The sequence below is a fragment of the Artibeus jamaicensis genome, unplaced genomic scaffold, assembly GCF_021234435.1.
Source record: "Artibeus jamaicensis isolate MK-2021 breed Jamaican fruit bat unplaced genomic scaffold, CSHL_Jam_final contig_515, whole genome shotgun sequence".
Lineage (NCBI taxonomy): Eukaryota > Metazoa > Chordata > Mammalia > Chiroptera > Phyllostomidae > Artibeus > Artibeus jamaicensis.
In genome coordinates this window covers 1515556-1539956 of record NW_026521869.1, presented here as the reverse complement: position 1 = coordinate 1539956, position 24401 = coordinate 1515556, and the positions used below count along the sequence as shown (strand labels likewise).

Below are 24401 nucleotides of genomic sequence, written 5' to 3'. Positions count from 1 at the left end.
GTTCTGTTTTTTTTCTAGGTCCTTGATGCTTTGCAAAAGTTACTTTTTAGAGAAATTATAATTTGATGATATTATATATAAATGTATCATGGCTTTTAAAAAATAAAAATGGGTTTTCTTTATTTCTAAAAGATTTCATGCTTGATGTATAAGTACTAATATTATAAAGACATGGTCAAATAAAATGCCTTCTAGCTCTGCCACCCAGCCATAACCACTAAGAGGATTTTCTGATGTTTCTCCTAAAATTTAAACTTACAAAAAATATTCTAATAGTAATTTCTGCTCTATATGAAAGTACATTTATTATATGTTTAGTATTTAATATATTTTCACAACATAAATTTTATTATGTTTTCTTCTCTCACAGATTTTGGCCTTGACACTAAGTATTATAGTTGGCTAGGGTCACATTTGTTACTTGATGGACTAGCTTACTTTTCTGTGAGTAAAACTGAGTGAAACAAAGGTAGTGAAATGGAAGAACCACAAACCTTGATGGAATTTTCAAAATCGCAGCTATGACACTATGAAGGAATCTGAAATCTGTTTAAGGCCTGATTTTCTCATAATAAGAATCTCTAGCTTTTTGTGGTGATTAAATGGAATCGTGTATATGGTTTGTGGTACATTCTACATATTTTTTGAAATTGGTTCTTTTTCATTTCCATCAACATTTTATTTTAATATGTAAGGTGATTTGTATGTAGCAATATCCAGGAGTCCATCACAGCAAGCTTATTAGAAAGATCAGTAATGTTATTTTTAAAATCAGATTAAGAAATTAGGACTTGGTAAAATGAGTAAGAGGTGGCAGAGGCAACTTGTTCTTTATACCTCTGCACATACTGGGTGGGTCCAGTACATTTAGATGTAATTTCATGGAAAGATGTTCAGTAAGTGTGGTAAATGAATATATTGCATGTCAACAACACCGCTCTGTTAAAACAACACTGTGACGAAATCATTGGGAATATGATGTGTGGTTGTGTCGCTCAGTTATATTTAGGGGGAAAATCTTTGCACATATTCAGTTCAGTAACAATCCCATATGTGTTGTTTAATAAAAAATGTTTGAGGGTTGTGCTGAGGGTAGAAGCGAGGTTTTATTGAGGACTAAAGAAGTGAGTTCTTTAGTAATCAACACATCATATATCTGCAATATATACTAGCAAATGTCATTTATTTTTTGGTATACATTTTAAAGTTTGTATGTTTCTTGACTTTTAAAGAAGTGATTTGCAGTTATCACTAGCAGGAAATATTTTTTAAGTTTTTTATTTCTTATTGATTTAAATAAATGTTTATTTAAAAATTATTTTTACTTTAGTTAAACAGTTATTAATTTCAAAAACTTTTTTAAGCCAAGGGGAACTTGAATGAAAAGGTATGCATTGGTTTTTAAAAATAATGGTCTTTTAACATACCACTGAGGAAGATAAATATTGTTTACTTACTCATGTATTACTTATTCCACTTCAAAACTAAAACATTTTAAAATGTCACCCAAGTAAGGATTACAATGTTGTTAGAAAAGCATGTCTGATCACCTTACAAGCTCCGTAGATTTTAACAATTCAGAAGTCAGGAGTGTTTTTTTTAGGCATGTCCAGAAGAAAACAAATTGGTGTTGCTATAGTAAACAAGTATCATCTGAAAGAAGATTGACCAGACTGATTAAAACCATGTTATCTAATGGGTCCCACTTGGTCATTAGAGTGTGTTGGGGAACTGTGAGTAATGTAACAGGCACCTTCTGCCAAACAAGTGGCCATGGTATTGCTGCAATGATGATACTTGCATGCTCATATTTTGGGGGTAAATATGGAGCGAGACAGATGATGCCACGTGACCTGCTGGGGGTGGTTAGTTACTGAACTCAGGGATTCAATGTAAGGCTTCGTGCATCATGGAGCACAAGAAAAATGGAAGAAGAAAGGGAAAAAGGAGATTTTAGTGTATGATTAAATATTGGACTAGACACCTTCCTATGAGATTCCTCTTTGCTCCTGAAATTCAAATAATCTGTGAGAAGCAGGTTTACATTTTGGAACTTAATTTCATGATTCCATTCTGTGTTTAACAGGTGCAAAGATACATAATGTTTTTGTTGTTCTCTGTATTTAGATAGCTTTAATAAATCGGCACCATCTGTTCTTTTTTTAAAGACTCATCTCTTGGTTTGTGTGGAGTCATGTGTGCGTTTCAAGATAGAAAATGTTTCTTTTCTATGGTAAATGGAAATTACATGTACTGTGTTAAATACAGTGTCTTTCCATTTGATCATTATTAGCTTGAGATGAGAATTTAGGAATCCAGGTGAGGGGATAAAGCTCACACATAATGTTCAACATCTCAAGTACTGAGTTATTCTTCCTATAACCCAAAATTACTGATGTTGAGCTCTGGGTCCTGCAGAGCATAGTTAAGATATAATCAATGGCACTTCATTTAAAAGTATAACTCTTATAAATTTCCCTCTACATATTTTTATTTTAGAAAGTAATTTTTCATTTCAAAAGGTCTTGTTTATTATCTAGTTTTGTCTGTCCTTAAAGATATTTGAATTAAAATTTTTTCTAAATGTTTTTTACTGTAGTGGCCTGTAATCATCATGAAGGATAATTGCATTACACATTTCCTGATTTTATTTCTTTGATGTTTGCTATAGATGTATCATTTTCAGTTATCAAGTCCCCACACCCTCCCCTGCAGATATTTTTTCCCAGGTCTGATGGGAAATGACTTTTCCCTGGTGATTTGACCAACTAATCAAGTAGTGGCAACATGAACAGAAAAAGCTTTGTGAAATCCTGTTTGTGGTACTAAGGGGACTTGAAAGCTGATCCCCCTTGGAATTATTTTCCACCAAATGTGATCCTCCAGAGAGTGGTTTAACTTTTGCTGTTAAATATTTTCTCTGGGATACTGTAGCTCAGTAGTAGTTTACATGTCTCTCTTAAGTGTGGTAAATCTTGGAGATGCAGTTTTTAAAGATTGTAAAAAAGATGATTTAGTTGAGTATTTTTATAGCAATAAAATTGAACCGATTAAATTATTTTACTGTTAGTAATAAGACCCTTGAGGAAAAATACTTTTAATTTGTTTAACAGGGTACCATCAGAACTTTCATTTTCTCTTGTATAAAAAATTTTTAAAACTGAATGTAGAGAAGATATTTCATATTCAAGTAGAGAAATAAAACTACATAACTTTTCAAATTAAAATGATAAATAGTAGTAGAGTAAAATTTAATTTTTTTAAACATATGTGAGTCTGGAGATTTCAGAATGTATCATCCATTGGCATTTTCACTCGAAGGCTTTTCAGTTGAGGGTTAGCCTTTGTATTGTTAGTGTTATGGAAGAGCGTAAGAGTATTCATTTTTATTAGAAGCAGAGAACCAGCAGGTTCATATGATGCCTTTATGTCCACTTGTCTAACAATGAATTTCTAAGCTCATGTAAAACTAGCATGAGCTTCTGGACTAGCATGTCTATTTCCTTCACCAAATTAGGGGCGCTTTTGTTGATTTTTTTAATATAAGTTTTTAATTTCTTAATCTTTATCTTCTCCTTCTAGCACCCCTGTGATTTGAATGTTGGTATGCTTGAAATTGTCCCAGAGTCACCGTATCCTATCCTTGTTTTTGATTTTTTTACTTTTCTGTCTTGCTATTCTGATTGTTTTTTTCTTCTTAATGTTTCAAGTCATTGATTTCATTCTTGGCTTTATCCACTCCACTGTTGACTCCCTGTAAATTTTTCTTTATTTTACTTAGTGTAACCTTCATTTCTGCCTGGGTCCTTTTTATGCACCTGAAGTACCCAATGAGTTCCCTGAGCATCCTAGTAACTAGCACTTTGAACTCTGCTCTTGATAGATTTCTTATCTCCTAGAGTTTTGTTTTGGAGTTTTGTTTTGTTCTTTCATTTAGGTCATATTTCTTTGTCTCCTCAATTTGGCAGCCTCACTGTGTTTGTTTCTACATATTAGGTAGAACTGCTTTGACCCTGTCATAGTAGCATGGCCAAATGTTGAAAGCATACCATAAGTTGGATGGGGCAGAGCCATAGGTGATATCCAGGGAAAGGCAACCTGTGTGAACCAGGTTGATGGAGTCTCATATATGGTGTTGAGCTCTCTGGCTCTGTGTGGGGAGGGGCTTGGGAAAGGAACAGTGGCTGCTGTCTGTCCCCTGGAGTTTTGTCTGGGAGGAAACTGTCTCCCAGCACTTTCCCTAATGCCAGACACTTCAGTTTCTTACCATATGCCACTGGTGCCCCTCCAGCTGCTGCCCTAGTGCTGGGGCCCAGCAGGAGTGAGTCTTTTTAAGTCCTAAGTTTTCTGCAGGCTCTTTAAGAGATGCCTGAGAACCCCACGTTTTCTTCTGCTGCCCTAACCCACACTGGTATTCACAGCCAGAATTTATGAGGATTAATCTGCCTGACATTAGAACCCTGAGCTGGGTGATCTGCTGTGGGGCTTGGATCCCTTGTTCCAAGATAATTCTCCCGATTTTTATCCACCACATGTTTGTGTGGGACCAGCCCTTTCTGTGTCTCTGTGTCTTCACATCTCTGTCCCTCTTGCCTGTCTGAATGAATGTGGCTTCTTTAATTTCTTGGTTGTTGGACTTTAATACAGCTCGATTTTCTGATGGTTCTGGGTGATAGTTGTTTTGTAATTCAGTTGTAATTTTTTTCTTAAATTATATTATATTGATTATGCTATTACAGTTTTCCCAATTTTCTCCTCTTTCTCCCCCCTCCACCTGGTACCCCCAACACTCCAGCATCTCCCCTTAGTTCATGTCCATGGGTTGTACATATAAGTTCTGTTTCCTGTACCATTTTGACCTTACCCTGTCTATTTAATGCCTACCAATTATGCTTCTTCTTCCCTGTACCTTTCCCCCATTCTTCCCCTCCCCACTGAAAACCCTCTTAGTGATCTCCATTTCTCTGATTCTATTTCTGTTCTAGTTGTTTGTTTAGTTTTTGTTTTCACTGTTTTTCTTTCTTTTATTTTTTAGGTTCGTTTGTTGATAGTTGTGACTTTGTTGTCATGTTACTATTCATATTTTTTGTCTTTTTTTTTCTTACGTAAGTCCCTTTAACATTACATATAATAAGGGCTTGGTGATGATGAACTCCTTTAACTTCACCTTATCTGGGAAGCACTTTATCTGTGCTTTCATTCTAAGTTAGAGCTTTGCTGGATAGAGCAACCTTGGATGTAGGTCCTTGCCTTTCATGACTTCAAATACTTCTTTCCAGTCCCTTCTTGCCTGCAAGGTTTCTTTTGTGAAATCAGCTGATAGTCTTATGGGCACTCCTTTGTAGGTAACTCTTTCCTTCTATTTTACTGCTTTTAAGATTGTCTCTTTGTCTTTAATCTTGGGTAATTTAATGATGTGTTGTACCTTGGTGTGTTCCTCCTTGGGTCCAACTTCTTTTGGACTCTCTTGAGCTTACTGGACTTCTTGAAAGTCTATTTCCTTTGCCAGATTGGGGAAATTATCCTTCATTATTTTTTCAAATTACTTGCTCTCCCTCTTATCCTTCTGATATCCCTGTAATTTGGTTGTTAGAACATTTAAAGATGTCCTGGAGTTTCCTAAGCCTCTTCATTTTTTCTGGATTCTTGTTTTTTCATTCTGTTCCAGTTGAATATTTATGTCTTCCTTTTTTTCCAAATCGTTGCTTAGAGTCCTAGTTTCCTTTTTGTCACTGTTGGTTCCCTGAATATTTTGCTTTATTTCATTCTGGGTATCTTTCATTTGTTTGTTCTTCCATTTTTCAACCAAGCTCCATCAGTTCTGTGAGCATTTTGATTAACAGGGCTTTAAATTCTCCATCAGATAAGTTGGCCATGTCCTCCTCGCTTAGCTCTCTTTCTGAGGTTGTGCTGTTCTTTTATTTTGGCCCTATTTCTTCACTCGGGCCCTTGATAAGGGGGTGGGGCCTTTGGAATTCACCCAGGCAGGGCAAACCTCCTTGCTGTGCTGCAGTGCTGCCTCTAGGGGAGGAACCAGAGAGGGAACAGTGCAGCTCTTCTGCTCATCTCTAGCCCACTTTCTAACAAACTCTTGTGTGAGACTGTGAGTTTCTCCCACCGTGGCAACTGCCATAGTCCACAGCCACCTGTGAGTCTCAGTTTCCCCTTAAGTCACCCCCTCTCATGCAGCCTGCCTCTGCACTGTAGCCAGCCCTGCCCCCACGGTCTGCTGCCTCACCATGGTTTCTCTGCATTTGCCACCTTACCGATCTGATTGTTCTGTTCGACTATTTCTTTAATTCCATTGTTGCTAGAGTTCCAAGCAGTTTGATTTTATGGCACTTCTGGTTGTTTATTGGTTTTAGATGGGTTGTTTTTCTCATTTTGGTTGTGCAAAAAAGTGAAGGGTTTCTACCTACGCCTCAATCTTGACCAGAACTCTGTTGAAATCTATATCTCTAGTTGTACAAGGAGGCAAGCCATGTTTTCACACTATTGTTTCTGCCCCTCTCTTTCTTGACTCCTTCATCTTTTAAAAAAAATTTTGCTTAGATCAATAGAATATGGTATAAAGGGTTAACAAAGTCTCTTTCCTCTTCTGGATGAGAAATGAAGTTTTGATGAGCTTTTTGCTTCCTTTTTCTGGAGACCTGATCAAAGTTTCCATTAACTACCTTGGTGTGGTAAAGGTAACCTCTGATTGGTGAGTTGCATCTGGACTTGAAAAACTGTTAATGTCTGACAAGCAGCTATGGCTATGATGTTTTAACAAGAACTATTACAACTATGAGGCAAGAGGCTGGTCAGGCAGGTAAGTGCTTATAACCAGCTGCTGTGGGTGTCTTTCTTGGCCTTGAGCTGATACCTGGGAGACCTGCAAGCAGAGATCTTGCTCAGCTGTGCAGACTGCTGCTGTCTTGCTGGCAGTTTGGGTTTCCTGACTTATATCCTTTGAAATAAACTTGAGGCCAGGTCCCCTGTGAGGGTCTTGAGCATCTGAACATTTAGCTGGACCATAGATCCATCTGTATTACTGTTGGGATTTTCAAATATGTGGTCAGAATAAAAATAAATAAAGAAAAATAGTAGTCATCTTCTTTTGGCTTCCCATCCTCTGCCCAGAGGCTACAGATTTCAATTTATGCAGGTGTTTATTCTGGTATTTATACTTCTGCTTCTAAATAAACCATTTATGGCATTTATTGCATGTTATTATGAAATATGAGAGATTTTCCTTCTCTGCCACTTTGACTTTCCATGGTCCCATCCTCCAAGTTAATCAATAGCCAATATCACATAATTTCCATATGTAAGAATTGTTCACTGTGTAACCAAGTTGGCACTCTGATTAAATTTTCTCTCATGCAATTTCTTTTGTTGTTTCTGGAGCTAATTGCTTTGACTTTTTAAAAATTTGTTTTATTTTCTCTGTACATACCTTTACTTTCTCCAATACAACTCTCCACATTCTGTATCAGACTTGTCAAAGTATTTCCCAAATGTTCATAAATATAATACCAATTATTAATTACTATTTTTGTGGAAATTCATGTCCTACACCTCTCCATCTGATGTGATCTACTTTCTGCTTCTGTGGGTTGTCTTTTCACTGAATTCTGGGACATTCCTTGGGTTCTGTCTATTTTTTAATGTTATTTTAAAAATGTTATTGTTGACATTAATACAGATATCTGTTCATTGTTTTTATTGAATTTCCTGGGTTTTGCTGGAGCACATTGAAATATAGCTTTATATGAATGGAAGTGAAGACTTTGAATGTCTTAGAATTTTTTTTAAGTTTCACGTTTGATTTTTTTTTGTTCATTTGAATATAGATTTCTACACTGAAAGATAATTGCCTTGATATAGGAGTTATAACTTTTAACTAATAGGATTTAATGTTATTGTTAGTTACTTTATAACAATGAAGACATTATCTTAGGTCTTTTCTTAATGATATTCGTAGGTTTAGTTTGTTTGTAATCATACATGAATGCTGCTGTTTGGCAGTGCATAGGTTGAACTCTCTTGTTGGCAGATAACTCCCATGGTTTTCATGCATTTTTGTACTTTTTGTACCAGACTACCCTTTCAAGGACATGTGTATGGAAAACAGCCTTGGAAGCCAGGAGGTATCTCTCCCTCCATAGCCATGAGGTTGACTGTCTGTGTAAGAGACTTGCATTCTGTAAGCGCAGATTTCTTCTGTGTGCAGCATTGTCCCCGACCCCCTTCACTCTACCTTGTGAGAACTTTAGCTTGAGGAACGAGTGTATGAAAGAATGATATTCTAACTAATGCTGTTGCTGTAATAAGCTGTCCTTTGACTCAGGCCTGGCCATCTTATTTCTACTGCTATCATCCAGGGAGCCATGGCAGGCCGACCTAGGAGCTTCCAGGTGGTAAAATGTTAGACCTTTTGCAGCCCTTGACATCTCTTTTCCTCTTTGTCAATTCCCTCAACCAGTAACCAGTAATGTTTTCTTCCCCCTCTCATTGACTTGATTGTATACAGCACTTGGTGGTTAATATTATTTAGATGTGTGTTCTTATTCCAGAGGCATTTTTACAGTGAAATTGCTCTGTGTACAGAGAAGCACAACAAATAATCAGGTTTTATGGAAGTATCTAATAAGTATTGGCTTGGCTAAAAAGTCCATTTAGTTTTTTTTGTAAAATGAAACACATTTTTCATTTTCACCAATAAGTTTATTGATTTGCATATTTTGAGTATATTGGCTATTTCCTAGGTGGTATAATATTGATTGTGTTCAGTTAACACCTCGATTTGATAACTATCACTTTCAGCTGGTCTACTTGACTGTGGAGCATTGTCTAGGGGAAACTCTCCAGCACAGAACTTTGCAAACCACTTTTGACATGTTTGATTGGTCACAGCACCTTCTCCATACACTGCACAAATCTTCTTTTGCATTTCAGTTATGTTTTTACTTTTCTTGAAATAATAAAGCATAATGTAGTAAAATGTTGTTAATTTTCTTCCATCTTAATATTAACGTGACTGCATAAAAATTCACCAATTCTGATTTTTTTTTTTTTTTTTTTTTACTGCATGGTGATATCAGAGCTGTTAAAATACAATGTAACAAAATTGTTTTGAATGTGAAGACAACTAAGTGCTACTAGAGAGCCATCTTACTGGCAAAACCAAATGAACTTTTTGGCCAATCCAATATAAAGTAAGGCATATATTCTTGGGTGACATTTCATTTGTTTTTATGAATCATTACATTTATCTCACCTGACATCTTTTGGAGTACCAGCATACTCTCTGATCCAAGTTTGTACCACATGTTGTAACATAAGCTTTACAAAATACTGCCTTTGTTGAAGGAAGGATTCAAAGGCGGGTGTTGACCATGTCTCCGTGTGTGCCTTCCCCTTACTTGGTCCTTCACTAACAGAAGTAAACAAGTGGTTCTTTGTAACTGAGATCTTAATGCCTTTGCTCATAACTTTAAATAGTCAATTGGCTCACAATAACTTTATGTGAAATTTCATAGGATGAAGGATTTGAGTCAAAGATTTTACTTACTGCATACTTATTTTGTCAAGCTGTGTTTGTGGGACTGAGGAACTGACAAACATGATTTTGCACATTTGATACTCATTAAGGAGTGTAATGGTCTCAACTGTTTATATTAGGAAAAATTTTAAACATGCATCCTTAGTGTTATATACATATATTAGTATATTAAATATACACCAAACAGTGATGTAAAATAGTAAGAAAGGTAACATTAAGTGAAGTTTTAATGTTTTCTTATTACCGTAGTATCTTGTTCATCTCTTGGGTGCTAACTCAGGAGACTGTTTCTTTAAACTGCAACTTTTCATATACAGATACCCATCTTACGATTAAAGGTCGTCTTCCCTAGGGAAAGACCTAATAATATGATCATAGTGCCTCTCGGACTCCACTTTTACCCAGTTTTCTTCCACATTATAGAAAGAAATCTAACACAGAGTGCACTTCCCTTTCTGTCACCCTGTCTAGGATGAGGATGGGGCAGAAGACAGCAGTCGTGTTGAACCTATTGGACATGCCGACAGTAGTTTGGAGAACACACCCACCTTCTCTCTGGAGTAAGTTACTGACGGCTTTAACTACATGTGTCGTGTACATGCAGCATTACTGACAGCAGCAAGTGTTCCAAAACATACAGCATGTGTGGACTGTTAGTACGGAGTTAAAAACATGGCTTGCATTGGCTTGTGTTTTAGAGAGCATCTTTCATCTACTGTGTTAATTATCTAATGTAAAAAGAACAGCATGGAAATCCACATGTACCTGTTCTGTTTCATGCCTTGCCAAATACTATTACTTTATAATACAAAGTAGCATTTGATTGAAAATATTTGTCATGTTTAGAACACTGCAACTCTTTTCAGATTGTGTGTCAGTATTTTGGTCATTAGTTTGCTCTCTAAATTTGCTAAATTAAAAAAATGTATGCATGCTTATTCTACCTGAAAAAAAATAGTTGGTATTATGTAAACATTAGCCATTTTAATGTATATATTTTGATTTGAAAAACTAGAATCTCGAGATATTTGAAAAATTATAGGCCATAGGTTTGGGACCTTGAACATGATTTTAAGTATAAAAGCATAAAGTGTAAGACTTTATTATCAAAACTGTACATTTGTCTTAAATATTGGCATTTTTAAATGGGAGGGGTTCTCAGGGAGGGCAGTATTCTAAATTTTATCTTTGACTTTGGGTAGAAGTTAAGGGATCTAGATATTAACATTTGAACTGTTAATGCTGTCTTCTTTCAGCCTTCCAAGGCTCTAACAACTCGGCCAGTGAGACCAGGTGCTGGAATCAGATTATGTTTGGATATAGAGTAACCAGTGCTGTCTAATGTTTTCATTTAAGAAATATTTGCCATGGCATAGTTCAAAAGAAAGAATGTATCATAAATATCATTATTAAAGTAACCATACTATTCAGTTCACAACCCAGTCATTAAAAATATGTGAATGGTATTAATAGTATCTAAATTAGGATGTTATAAAATTCTACAAAAATATGAAAAATATACATTTAAATACCATTACTTTAGTATGGCAAAATTTTTATTTTGTCCTAATTAGTTTTTATGTGATTAAATCTGTGCACGTATTTTCAATTTTGTTTTGAATTGTGGGTATTCCTATCTTTAATTTCACTTAGTCTTTCTGTAACTGGGACAGTCATAGTACATAGGATAACCTCAGGTTTTTATTTAGCAAGTTGAAGAATTGTCATTTTCCATTATATAAAAACTATATTGCGACCTTTGTCAAATCCATTGCTAATCATTTATGGTTGCCTGGGTTGCTTAAACTAAATATTTAATTAAAATACTATTTCCAAATATGGATTGTTAGGTAGGTACCACTTACATTTCTGTGCAGCACACATAAATCTACAGAAAAGTGAAATCTTATTTAGTAGTTTAGAATACTTACATTCTTTAATTTACACCACTTTTTATTAACCCTGGGCTTATTACATTAATAGTAAAGTACTTTAGTTGTATAATAGAAGTAACTTCATTTTACTTTGCATAAATAGGTTCAGAACTTTAAAGTTCATTTGCAAATACTTTTATGAAAATGATTTGGTTTTTAGTAGAAATCTATTGGTTTTGAGAAAGGAATTTCATAACCTGTACATGCAGTGGTTTAAGCAATGGTGACTTTACGTTGTGTGGATGGTAAGAAGTCAGGGTGGCTGGGCCATGTCTGCACCGCCACCTGTCTAGAGGGGCAAAACTGTGGCCTTATTGGATTATTGGAAGGGTCAGTGATGTGACATATTTAGTAGCTCTTTGTAAATTGTAACATACTCTGTAGCTACAACACTTTTATACAGTTAATCTTCATTGTCCTTGAAGTAGATATTGAGATGAAAAATTTTAGTGGAAGTCTAGAAATTTGACTTGCAAAATGTGTGCTTGTATCACACAGAAGAGTGTAGTCTGAGAGAAATGTTCTGTGTCATGTTTAATGTAGCTGTTTCTGATGATTGCTCTCCCCCCATGCCATCAGACTAGTGTTCAGGTATGTAGTGTTTACTGTTGCCTTCATCACCATGCTTGTATTCCAGAATGTATATGTACACGCATGTGTGCTTGGTGGGGATTTTGTTTTATTTTGTTTGTGTGTCTGTTGTGTTTTTGTTTTGTTCTGCTCAGTTTGGTTTGTTTACAGTCCATGTTCATGCTCCCTCATTCATCATTGTCTCACAGTGACATGGTAAAGCTCGTTCACGTCCCCAACGACGGAGGGCCTCTGGGAATCCATGTAGTGCCTTTCAGTGCTCGAGGCGGCAGGTAACGTATTGCGGAGGTTTTTAATTGAATCATAATGTGGAGTGTTTTATCTTCATTTAAGCTCAGATACAGAGTGCTGTTGATTTAGCATATGCTTAATGGAAACATTTTCATTTGGGGGAAATGCCACTTCATCCATACGTATACATCATAATCACAGAAAGCACTTAACACTGATGAAGAAATCGAGCACTCAAATTATACTAATAATTTTATTGTTCATTACATCCTTGCAGACATTTTACTTTGATGATCGATATTTGAGTTAGAACTCCAGTTGAATTTGCAAAATTAAGGGAGAGAGATTAAAGCAATTTTCTGGGAAAAAATTATCTGGATGTCATATGTAATGATTCATTTAGAATTATTTTCTTGTTCGGGTCTTTAATTTTATAAGATGTTTATGATTATGTTTGACATTTTAAAAAGTTGGACAAGCTATAGATTTATTTCCTACCCGGTGGCCTGTAGCTCCTTCCCTTCAGTCTCTGCATTCAAATGTCAGTGTTTTGTGTCATTGGTTAGTATGACTTGATTACTTTATAGACCATACGTCCTTAAAACTTTCAATGGACTGTAAGTTTCTGTCATTCTGATGCTTTTCTTCCGTGAAAGAGTCAGATTTTGTTTTAATATTTAATACCCTGAAAGACCCATTATGAATCCACTTTGCAGTGAGTGGGCCGAGGCTTCTGCTGCAGACGGCGACCTGCGCCTCAGCATCCTTGGTGTGTCAGTGGTGCGCAGTCAGCTTGTTGGAATTTATCCTGTCCTCTTTTGTTTACCCATCTAATGAGTAGGTGGTGAAATATATTTATGAACTGTATGGCTTCATATTTTGAATGTTTTTATTTTACTGTTATCACTTTATTAACCTATTTATTTTAACTTTATTTACACTGGGAGGGGGGATGCTGAAAAAAAAAAACTTGCTTTAGAGCAGGGACTGAGACTTTAGAATAGTTTGTACTCTGGCCCAGAAATTACAAGCACTATGTTTTGTGAAAAGCAGGTGCACTATTAATGATAAGCATGTGATTAAATTATCTATTTAGATTTTTAGGTGGGTATTTGAATAAGTGTACTCCCTTCCTGGGATGTCTTCCTACCTGTGGCCAAGTGCAGACTCCATCTCTTCAGGAAAGCATGTACTTTTTGGGGGTTTGGATGCTGAAACTTAGATATACTTAGAACTCTTGCTGGACTGCAAGGTTTGGATGTTGGTGTTGTGTAACCACATGTGAAATTCACTTTGAATTTCAAAGTGATGTTGAATCACTTTGAAGGTGATGTTGTGTTTACAGAGTTATAGCTGCTTTCACTTCCCTTCTCTTCTTTTTAAAATGTTTAACTCTGGTGAAGCATTGAAATTTCTTCAGAGAACTTTCACTTAAACAAGCTTAGTTGTTTTCAGAATGTCTCTTGACCTTATTTTCTATAAAAATATAATTAAAAATACAATAAAGATTAAATTTAAATGTTAAAAAATGAAAGAATAAACATTTAAATGCTCTCAAAAGTTAAATCTGTTTTTTTTACTTATATGATAAATAGAAAAATGAGATAAAATGTGTGGATTAATAGATAATGATTAATGCATAGATAAAGATTAATGTCTTTAACTGCCTGTGGGCTACAATATAACTCATCACAAATGAGACTTAATTGTTTATGTACCCACTTTGAACTAGAACTAGTATTTCCATGACAAACATGTTATTTTCTGTATCACACATTTCCTACATCAGTGTGAACATTATTGGGATAAAATAAATTGATGAAAAGCCTTAAGCCAAAGGGGGATAAGATAGAACAATAAACCTACTCTAAAGTGACTCAGCGAAAGCATTTCACAAAATCCACCACAGTTACTGGTTACCATGGTGTTTACTTTGACATACAGAACACATGTAAGTAGACAAGTATCCCTTTGCAGAACTAGAAATTATTTTTCAGCTAAGTCATTTTTAATTCCTGTTGATCTGACACTCAATGAAGAAAATCTCGAGCAGCTGTCCTCTAAGGACAAAGAGATTAGTAAAGTCAGATTCTTTATTAACTCTTGGTAGGCATCACCCATTTTCATATTGGGAAACAGCTAATTTTTTCCCAATGCCCGTGTTGCATTTTTAAGCTTCCACATAGCCTTGGTAGGTGATGGTTCTTAGAGGTAGGTTGACAGTGGGAGAGAAACCCATGCAGGCTGCTCAGAACCATAGACACTAGAGAACCAGAGGTGCTAATCTTCAGGAGCCAGAAGCCACCTTCTCCCTTGTACTTGGAAATGGCTACGAGCGGGTGCTTCTCATTCAGTTAGATACCTTCCCTAGCATTTAGCCTGTGGCAATGCCTTTGTTAGGAACTAGGGAACAAAGATGAATAGGACTTAGTCTTTATCCAGGGACTTGCAGTCAAGGTGGAGTGATAGCCAAGAAATCACACTGTAATTATGTCTTAAATGTTGATATAGTCATATAGTAGCTACTCTGTGAGCTGATGAAGTGTTGTCAGAATTAGGTAACTGAAGCTGGCTGGTGGGGGAAGAGGAGCTTAAATGTGATGATAGCTTAGAAAGGGAACTATATCTACTCCATGGTGGCTGCAAGCACAAGTTAGGCACTGCATCATAGCATAAAGTAAAATTTAGTGGAACTTGTGAAGAAATTGCACATATATCTTAGTGGAAATACAGAAATGCATATTTGTGAGATGTAATTGAAATTTCCAAGAATAACTTTCCTTTTACAAAATTCCAATCCTACTTGGGCCATCTCAATTTTGGTGATATAACTAACTGAATCATTACAGGCATATAGCAGGTCCTTGGATAACATTGTTTCATTCAACATTGTTTAGTTATAATGTTGATGAGATATGGTGGGGAACTTAACACATATTTATATCAGTTAGACTGTGGTGAAATTGGTTGTGTTATACATTGTTTTCAACATAGTTCCAGGAACTTACTAATGATACTAAGTGAGGACTTACTGTATACCTCTTTCTGTGTTGAACTTTCTTTTATTGAGCTTTGCGGATACTGTCTTTCTTATAAATTGTACGTAAGACCCTCCACCCACAAAAATGTTATGACTTGCTGAAGGCTCAGATGAATGTTAGTGTTTATAATGGTAAAGTATTTTTAATTAATGTATGTACTTTTTAATAAATAATGCTGTTGCACACTTACTAGACTGCATACAGTTCAGTGAAAACATAACTTTCATATGGGAAGCAAAAATTTGTGTGACTCACTTTCTCGTAGGGTATTCACTTTATTGCATTGATTGTAATTGACCCTGCAGTTATCTGATGTCTGCCTACAGTTTTGTAAGAGTAACACGTATGTCAGTGTTGCTTTCTGGCTTAGATTTCAGAGTCAGCAAATCTCAGGAAAATGCAGATGGGAATTATGTATCATAAATAAAGCAACACAATGCAGAACATCTTGAATATCAAATATAACTCAGGAAAATAGGAAAAATGTGAAGTCAGTGGTAGAAAAAATTCTAAAGTCACTTAGGTCTAATTATGAGCTGAGGTATAATGAAGGTTTTTTTGGTAAGGTATTTGCTGGACCTACTTAAAAAGGCTGTTTTTAGAGTATGTTGGGTGGTGTTCCTTGAGTGGGGCATCAGTGACAATGTGCTTACTCGCCCCCAGCCAGTTATTCATATCTGCAGAAATGGAGACAAAAAGATAAACAGAAATAATGCATAGTCTTCCCTTTGATTACATTTCTCCTCAGTCTGCATCTTGTATGTTATTAAAAAAAAAGTTTATTTGTCCCTATCCAGAACTCTTTATTCAGTTTTATTACTTTGAAATCAAGTTTCACTTCATACATATAATTTCATTTCATTTTCATTTAAATGTCCAACATAACTTTCTTATTTAAATCACAGTGTTACTACTTTCAGAAAGTAAGTAATTGCCATTTTCTAGAGCAGAAACTCCATGGATTTTATATTTTTTATAATGGGTTGCCAAAAAGTTTGTTTGTTTTTTTCTGTAATATGGCTCTAGTAGTGCTTAGTTGTCCTCAATATCATTTGAAACAATTTTGTTACATTGTATTGTGACAGCTGTCATATTGGCACACATTTAAAAAACATCAAAATTGGTGAATTTTTGTGTAGCCATTTTAATATTGAAGACAGGAAAATAAGCAACATTTTCAGCATATTATGCTTTATTATTTCAAGAAAGGTAAAAATACAACTGAAATGAAAAGAAAAGGATTTATACAGTGCATGGAGAAGGTTCTGTGACCAATAGAACATGTCAAAAGTGGTTTGCGAAGTTTTGTGCTGGAGGTTTCTTGCTGGATGATCAAACTGAGACGTTAATTGAGATCAATCATTGTTATACCGTGTGGGAGATAGCCTTCATACTCCCACATCATACTAAATCTTTACCCCTGTGAAAACAAGTATGGCTGAAGCACATTATTCTTAAAGTATAGTCAGCTTCTCTTGGTCTTGACTATAAGGGACATTTCCCACTTATATATTCTTCTTTAAAGTTAAACCTGTTGCCCTGTATGTACTTTTTCTATGCAGATAGTAATTATATGTTTATTTCATTAAGCAAGTTTTAAAAAGATCTAGAATTTACCAGCACCATTCTTGATCTAGTCACTCTGTCAGGGGTAAGCAAACTCTCTCTAAGGGTAAGGTGGCCAGTATTTCTGGTACTGTGGGTTGCCCAGTTTTTATTGCAAGTGCTAAATCCTGTACTTGTAGCATGAAACCAACCACAGACAACATGTGACCAAATGAGTGTGGCTTTGTTTCAATAAAGCTTCATGTATAAAAATAGTGGTAGGCCTAATTTTGGCTAAGGAGCTATATTTTGCCAGCTCCACTTTAGAGAACCAAACAAAAATGTCTGCCATCATGGAGATTACATTCTAGTATTATTCATGTCTAAAATTTCCTCCCTTTTTTGTATTCATACTAATGGATGTCGGGAAAGAGTCTAAAACTTTATGTCTACTTACTGGATGATAAGAAAGTCTCTTTATTGTAGCCACATTTTATTTCCCACCAGCATACCCTCCTAATTCTGAAGAATTCCCAGGAGGAAAGGAAGTAGGAAAAACAACTTTACTTAACATTTTCTGTTTAGTAGTATATACTTACAGAACTCTTTTTCCTGTCTGATTGCAAATCTTGAGATTTAAGGAAAAATCTAAAGTCTTTAAGTAGGAACTAGCCCTTGGTAAGGGAGGGTATGTGCATACATATGGTTCTGTGAGTGTAGCCGCTCATGCTGGCAAATGTCTTATTAATCACTTCTCAACTTACCTTTTACAGATATACATCATCTGATTTGTCTGATTAATTTTTATCCTGAATTATTTTTTTCAACCATTTATCTTCAATTTGGTAGGTTAAAAGTCAACACCAAACTTTTAAAATTTCTGTATTAAATTGATTTTTCATGACTTTTCTCCCTTGATTGATTTTCTTCCATTACTGACTATAAATTCCATCATCCTAGCAGAAAAAATTACATACCTGAAAGAATATTGTATAATATTCAAGATTCGAGTTGAAATAAAAGCAGCCTCATTAGAAAATAGGTATTTGTATGATCAGATTAATATAGAAAATGATAGAAATATACGTTTTTGCTTCCTGCAGCAGATGCATATGTTGAATAATCTTCCTCTCAAATAAAAACTAAAGTTTCTGTAAAGTTTTTTATCTAGCCTGTCTGCAAAAGTAGGTAGTAAAATAAATATCTTTGGAAAGTCTTAAGAAGCCCATACTCATTTACTTAATTATTGAGTCAAAATCTGAACTTGGCATCCCCTCCTAAGATTTCAAATGCTCATAATTATTCTTAGTTATAACTTTTAGCTTATCTAACCTACATTTTATTAGTTTTTGCTCTCTATAGCACATCACATGCTTCTTTTTTCCAGAATTTCTAGTTAGGAAATATATTACTTCTCTGTGACAGTCAGTTAGTGACTTAATCACATGCTAAGTTTTCATGTTACTGGCAGAGGGATTGCTAAGAATAGTCCACATTTTGAGGCCAGAGATACCTTTGGATGGAGCTGGGTTCTGCCTTTTTAGTAAGTGTGGCCTGGGCAAGTTAGCCTCATTCATCTGCAGTGTTTCTGTATGAGGGATAAGAGACTCCTCTCACTTTGTGTGGTTTAAACAAGAATGTACATGTAATTATGAAATATACATAAAACACATTTAGCATAGTACTTGGCAATGGCAGCTAGTAAGAATGGTATTTTTCTTATTCACCACCAAACATCAATCTTCTTCCGTCACCATATATTTGACACGTCTATCAGATATATCATAGAACTGTACACTTGAAACCTTTATAATCTCATTCACCATTATCACTCCAATAAATTGAATTTAAAAAGAAAAAAGGAATATTTTTCATCTTTTCTTTATCTTCCTGAATGTTCCTTAAAATCTGTTCCTTACTGCTTTGTGGTCTGGTTGTCTATGTAGGTTCTGATTAGTGTATTTAAAAGCAGAAAATTATCAATTTTCTCTTCTATTTGTGCTGTAGATATGAGGTTTTACTGTTACATCATAGATTTGAGGATTCTAGTACATACTTGCTTAGTTAGTTGGATGCATATATTTAGTAAATAATACAGCCAATTTGGATTTTATGGTACGAGCTCAGGTGTTAAGAAAAGCTTTACTTGGGGTTTGTATGTTTCATTTCACTGTAGAGTTTTAAAATTTAGTATTACCTTTAAAAGGAAGACATATGCTCTTGACCTTTGAGCACTCAGTTTGCCTCCTTTAGTAAAAAACAATTTATCTTTACTCAGTTGTCTTTTGTCTGAAAGCTTTCACCTGTACACCTCAGCTTCAGACTTGTTTGTCCCAATAAAGGACCATAATAAATGAACATGTTCTGAAGGGAAAAGTTTGTTTTGCTTCTTTTTTTTTTTAAATTTATTTATCTTTAGAGGGGAAGGGAAGGAGAGAGGGAGAGAAACATCAATGTATGGTTGCCTTTCATGCGTCCCCTGCTGGGAATTGGCCTGCAGGGAACTGGTCTGCAACCCTGTTTTGCTTCTTTAAATCTAGTAATATGATGCCTGTCATTTCTGCCTTAATCTAAAGAAATTTTTCATTTTTGTTTACTTTTTTTTCTTGGTTTATTTCATCTTAGCCATTAAAGCTTTAAGAAAATCAAGATTGTATTTTAACCTGGAATTCCTTTAATTTTTTTTCTGTTTGTGTTGCCTAAGACTGTGACTGTGGTTCTCAGGGATCATCTGTAGGTCATTTTGACCCTTCATGTTTTGTACTTAGTGAGGTGAGAAGATCTGGTTGATGGGGTCCATTTGGTCTAGTCCTCCTCTGACTTCACTTCAGTTGAGGTTTTTATACCATGTCAGTTTTTATCAAGATGAATTGTAATCATTTCCATATAGCTGGATGACAGCTGTGGAAATCTCTATTATCAAAGCAAAACTGAGACTTGCTTAGTCAATTTAGATATCATTAAAACATTTGTTATTTATTTTCAGTTTTATCGTTGGTTGTACTTTATACTTGGAATTGAAAATGTTAACATGTGACTGAGTTGTTTTAATTAAGTGTATAATTAGGCTAGTGGAAAATGTTTTCATTGTAAAAATGAAATTTGTAGTGGTACACTCCTTAATATAATCTAAGAGGTTACATTTCTAATTGTGCATCCAAAACCATGTGCAAATATGTGTTATTTCAGTGGCTTGCTTTCTGTGACTCTATCCTTATTTTTCTATTTTGGCAGTTTCTTTTTTTGTAAGAAACATAATTCAGAAGCCATGAGTAAAGACTTAAAATAATTATGTGTATTTGCATTTTTTTAGGAAAGTTACTCAGAAGTGAGATTTGTACATGGTGGATATAGTATTCTCACCCTCCCAATTTTGAAAAAGGTATAGGAGACAGTAGAATAGCAGTATGTTTGAGATGTTTCAGATTTATAAGAAAAAATATTTATTTGCTCAAAAAGCATATGTGCCATGCTTAGATGCATGGAAGTGGGGTCAGGGAGATTGTGTTTCACATACCCCCAAAAACCCTTGGGACACATCTTGCCAAGTCTGCTGTGCTGCAGTAGTCATTGCACCAAGTCTTCTCCCCTGTGCGCATCAGCACAGCCCCCGGGGAGTGGGGTCTGATCCTGGGCTGTTGCCCCCAGCAGAGTGTGCCCAGCTCCTCTTTTCCCTCTTTCCTGCTATCTATCTGTCTATTTATCTATCTATTATTGTTGCAAAGTAGTTTCTTCTGATGTAAAATGGTTGCTTCTAATAAGGAATTCTGGTACTTGCCAAGGTGAAAAACCATTGTGTATTCTAGCACATTGACTTGCTGAAATGTTCTGAAGTTCAGTAGCTTCAGTTATTCTCTCCTAGAAGCGTGGCAAGGACCACAGCACTGTAGGTAGTCAGCTCTTTATGACTTCATAACAACTTCTGGTTGCAGATTGAATTTGCAAAATATTAACCTTAATTGTTCTGAATTACATATACTATTTGAGATGCCTTTAAATTGAATGCGGGAGGTATGGAAATATGCTTGCACACACATTTTCCAGGAAGATTAAAGGATTGTTATTACTTCTGTTGATTTCTCTTCAGGGGGTAGTTTTCATTCTTAGTCTAGCTGTTACCAGTTCAATTTTCTTGTGACGTTTTTTTGATAGTCCATTCCCATTCCTTTTGTAATCATTTTCACCTAGTGAAGCAAATGAGATAATTTTGCAGATTGTTCTACTTTTCTTTTAAATTAATCCATTCTTTTTGAGAGAATGATTCTGATAGTGTGGTCATGTACTTAGAAATCAGCAGGCTACTGACTTCTTAATTCAATCTGTTCATTGATTCCCTGATCACTTGCCCTGTCACTCAGGGTGAAATTCTTCCTCTTTTCCCCCTTCCCATACCCATCCCCCACCTAGTGCTGAGAAATGGGATTCTGAGATTTTTGTGACTACTTTAAGAACGTTGGATTCTAAAAGCCTCATTTAATAAACCTGTGTTATATTTTATATAAGTGTGGTAGTTTATTTATGATTAGTAGCATTTTTTTATTATGTTAGAATGATTGATGCATTTGGCCATTTACAAGGGCTTATTCAGAAAGATAAGCCATTCATTCAGTAAATGTAGCATGCCATTTTTTTTGTTTTGTTTTGAAACTTTGGATCATCATTCTAGAGTGATTTCTAGGAAAGAAAAGTGAATTTAAAAAGTAAAGTAATTCTCTGAAAAATATTGGTGCCACTTGTAGAGTTAAATGTCAGATTTCCAAGTTACATTAACTGTCATATATACTGAAATGATCTATCAGGAATAAATTTATAAATTTAAATTATCAGTGTTAAATTATCAGTTAACTGCTAAGTAATTTCTATTAAAGGTAGTCTATATTTTTTTTTCTAAAGATATTCTGTAGATTCTCTAGAATACACAAAATATTTCAGAATACATAAAAACATAATTATTACTCACTTTAGGTTGCAGAAGAGTTGTAACTATGAGTCCACCAATTACAAGAAGTAACTGAGTGACTCCTGGCAGCACGCATTTGTCCTGCAGGCACTGCGTGCATGCACTTTTTCACAGGGCTGGTCCTGGTCTGCTGGAGCCACTGGCAGCACTGGCGTAGCAGCCCAGGTGCGGTTCTGTCCCAGGTGCCTGTGAGTGGCTCAGTCACCTTTTTCTTTTATAGGAAAGTGGCTTCTACTTATTCCACTATTATCAGTAACTGTGATTTAATTTGTTTTCTCAAATTATTTTGTCCCATTCAACAGAACCATAAATACATGTTAATTTGATTCCCCTCATAGGGCACTGTTCAGTTGTGCATAGAAACAATAGTAGAAGCATAGGGAGGTAGATTGTGGACATGATGACATTTAACAGTGCTGTTATTATTGGTGTGACCTATTAAGAAATTTCTTTCTTCCGAACACAGACTCAGACAGTTAAGTTGCTCATGCAGCTATGTCAGTATATATTCTTTCTTTGAGCTCAAAGAATTCTTATATTTCTTTAGTTCCAACATATGGCAGTAAGTAAGTAAAAATCACACTATTGTTTTCATCAGTCACAAGATTTTTAGATTCTTACACAAGTAGATGCTAATCCTGAAATATGAAAATTACAAAGGGCAATTTAAATATTATCTTCTCTTATTATTCTTGCAAGTTGGTAGACTTAGCCCTACTAAAACAAAATATCTCTTTACTATATTTAATATTGAACATTAGAATGAAATTAAATGATTGCTCTGTAAACATTCATGAAAGAAATAATATTAAATGGCAGTGTAAGTGAAAAAGGACCATTGCTGCAGTTTAGTTTATGTCCGTTCAAATGTGTGTTTGGTATAAATGGCAGCTCCATGAAAAAAAGGATCTGAGTCCCAATTTCATTTCATTTGTATTCTGTTTTGCAGAAAGCTAATTAGAAATGAGACTAATTTGCCTTAGCTACACTCATTCATCCATTCATCCCATTGTCACTTATCAAAAACTTTCTGCTAGCTAAGTGCTTGAGCATATATTGCTGAATCCCATTTTCTCTATCTTCCAGGAGCTTATAGTGCAATAGTAGAGATAAGGTATGTCATCAGTAACAATAAGAGAGGAGTCAGATACATGGCCACAGAACAGATAACAATTACTGTAAAAGAAGAATCTCTTTGGGTATATGTGTACTGGAAAGCATATATAGGGTACTGCAAAGGAAAATATATATAGACTACTATAAATGATGGTGTCTTCAACTTTAATTTATGCAGGTTTCTAAATTATAGTATCAATATCGACATTTTTTCTCTAAATGTTAGGATTATTAAAGGAAATGCAAACTTTGGACAGACCAAAATAAGCTCATAAAAATTTCAGAATGATTATGATACAAAATATATACTAACGATCCAATAAATCACAGTATTAGAACTTGGGAAAGATTCCCATTCTTTATACTGTGATCGTAGAAAGTTCTTTGTGTTTGTTCTGAGGGGTGTATAATGTTCTTCCTGTCAGTCAAACAGTGTTCTAGACCAAGTATGTTAGTAACTTTTATTTTTATCTCCTCCATATTGGTCTCTTCAAGTTCATTCAGTATGAATGAACAGTCTGACGTTTAGGTCATATTAGTCTGACGTTTAAGTACAGTTGAAAAGATGAATGTGTGGCATTATTTGAATTTGTTATTGGTTTTCTTCTAGTTTCTTAAAATGGGAATAATGGCAACAAAGTACTTACTTTAGGGAGGTGTAACAAGTTCCGAAATTCAGAATGTTAGGCACTGTCAAATTCAGATGCCAAGAATGGTGCTTCTTCTGTTTTTAAATCTTTCCTGTTTTGCTTCTCAAATGTACATTGTACTGAGGTAGTCTTTTCTCCTCACCTTTTCTTTCCTGGTAAGATAAAGGTTGCCATCAGCCATGTACCAACTGGCTGAAGGCAGAAACCTGCCAGACCCGTGCACAGGTACATGCTTATCTCTGCCGCACACTGTAATAGCCACCAAACCATCAGGCAAGCTCTGTGTGAAGCATTTTTCAACATGCAGAAAAGTATACTGTTTGTTTCAGAAACATAATACTGACAAGCCAGAAATGATTTGTTACATTTTTTTGGAAGGATTCCTTTTACACACCATTTATACTGTTTTAGTTTTTCTGTCATGTTATTTTTTAAATGCATAAGTAGCAATTTAATATACCCCTGTATTAGGATGTCTATATACAGTATTTATAAAAATACTGTATAGCATTAAAGCAGTGGGGCATTGCACACTATAGAAATAATGCATGTGTAATGATTTGCATTCTTACTGTTCCAGAACCCTGGGGTTATTAGTGAAACGGTTGGAGAAAGGTGGGAAAGCTGAACAAGAAAACCTCTTTCGTGAGAATGATTGCATCGTCAGGATTAATGATGGCGACCTCCGTAACCGCAGATTTGAACAGTAAGTGCTGGTTGCACCGCTGACCATCCTCCAGTAGGCATGACAGAGAGCAGTGGTCGAAATGCTTTCCCCAACCTGTC

At 35.3% G+C, this 24401-nt stretch overlaps 1 protein-coding gene across 18 annotated transcripts in view; it reads left to right on the top strand.

Moving 5' to 3' along the window:
• The window catches only part of PARD3 (par-3 family cell polarity regulator), a 766077-nt gene that overhangs the window by 378767 nt on the left and 362909 nt on the right, over positions 1–24401 (top strand). For all 18 annotated transcript variants that reach the window (XM_053668874.1, XM_053668872.1, XM_053668873.1 and 15 more), the window contains exons 6-8: positions 10019–10107; positions 12261–12344; positions 24196–24321. In XM_053668874.1, coding sequence (XP_053524849.1) covers positions 10019–10107; positions 12261–12344; positions 24196–24321 — 299 coding nt within the window. The remainder of the gene's footprint in view (positions 1–10018; positions 10108–12260; positions 12345–24195; positions 24322–24401) is intronic.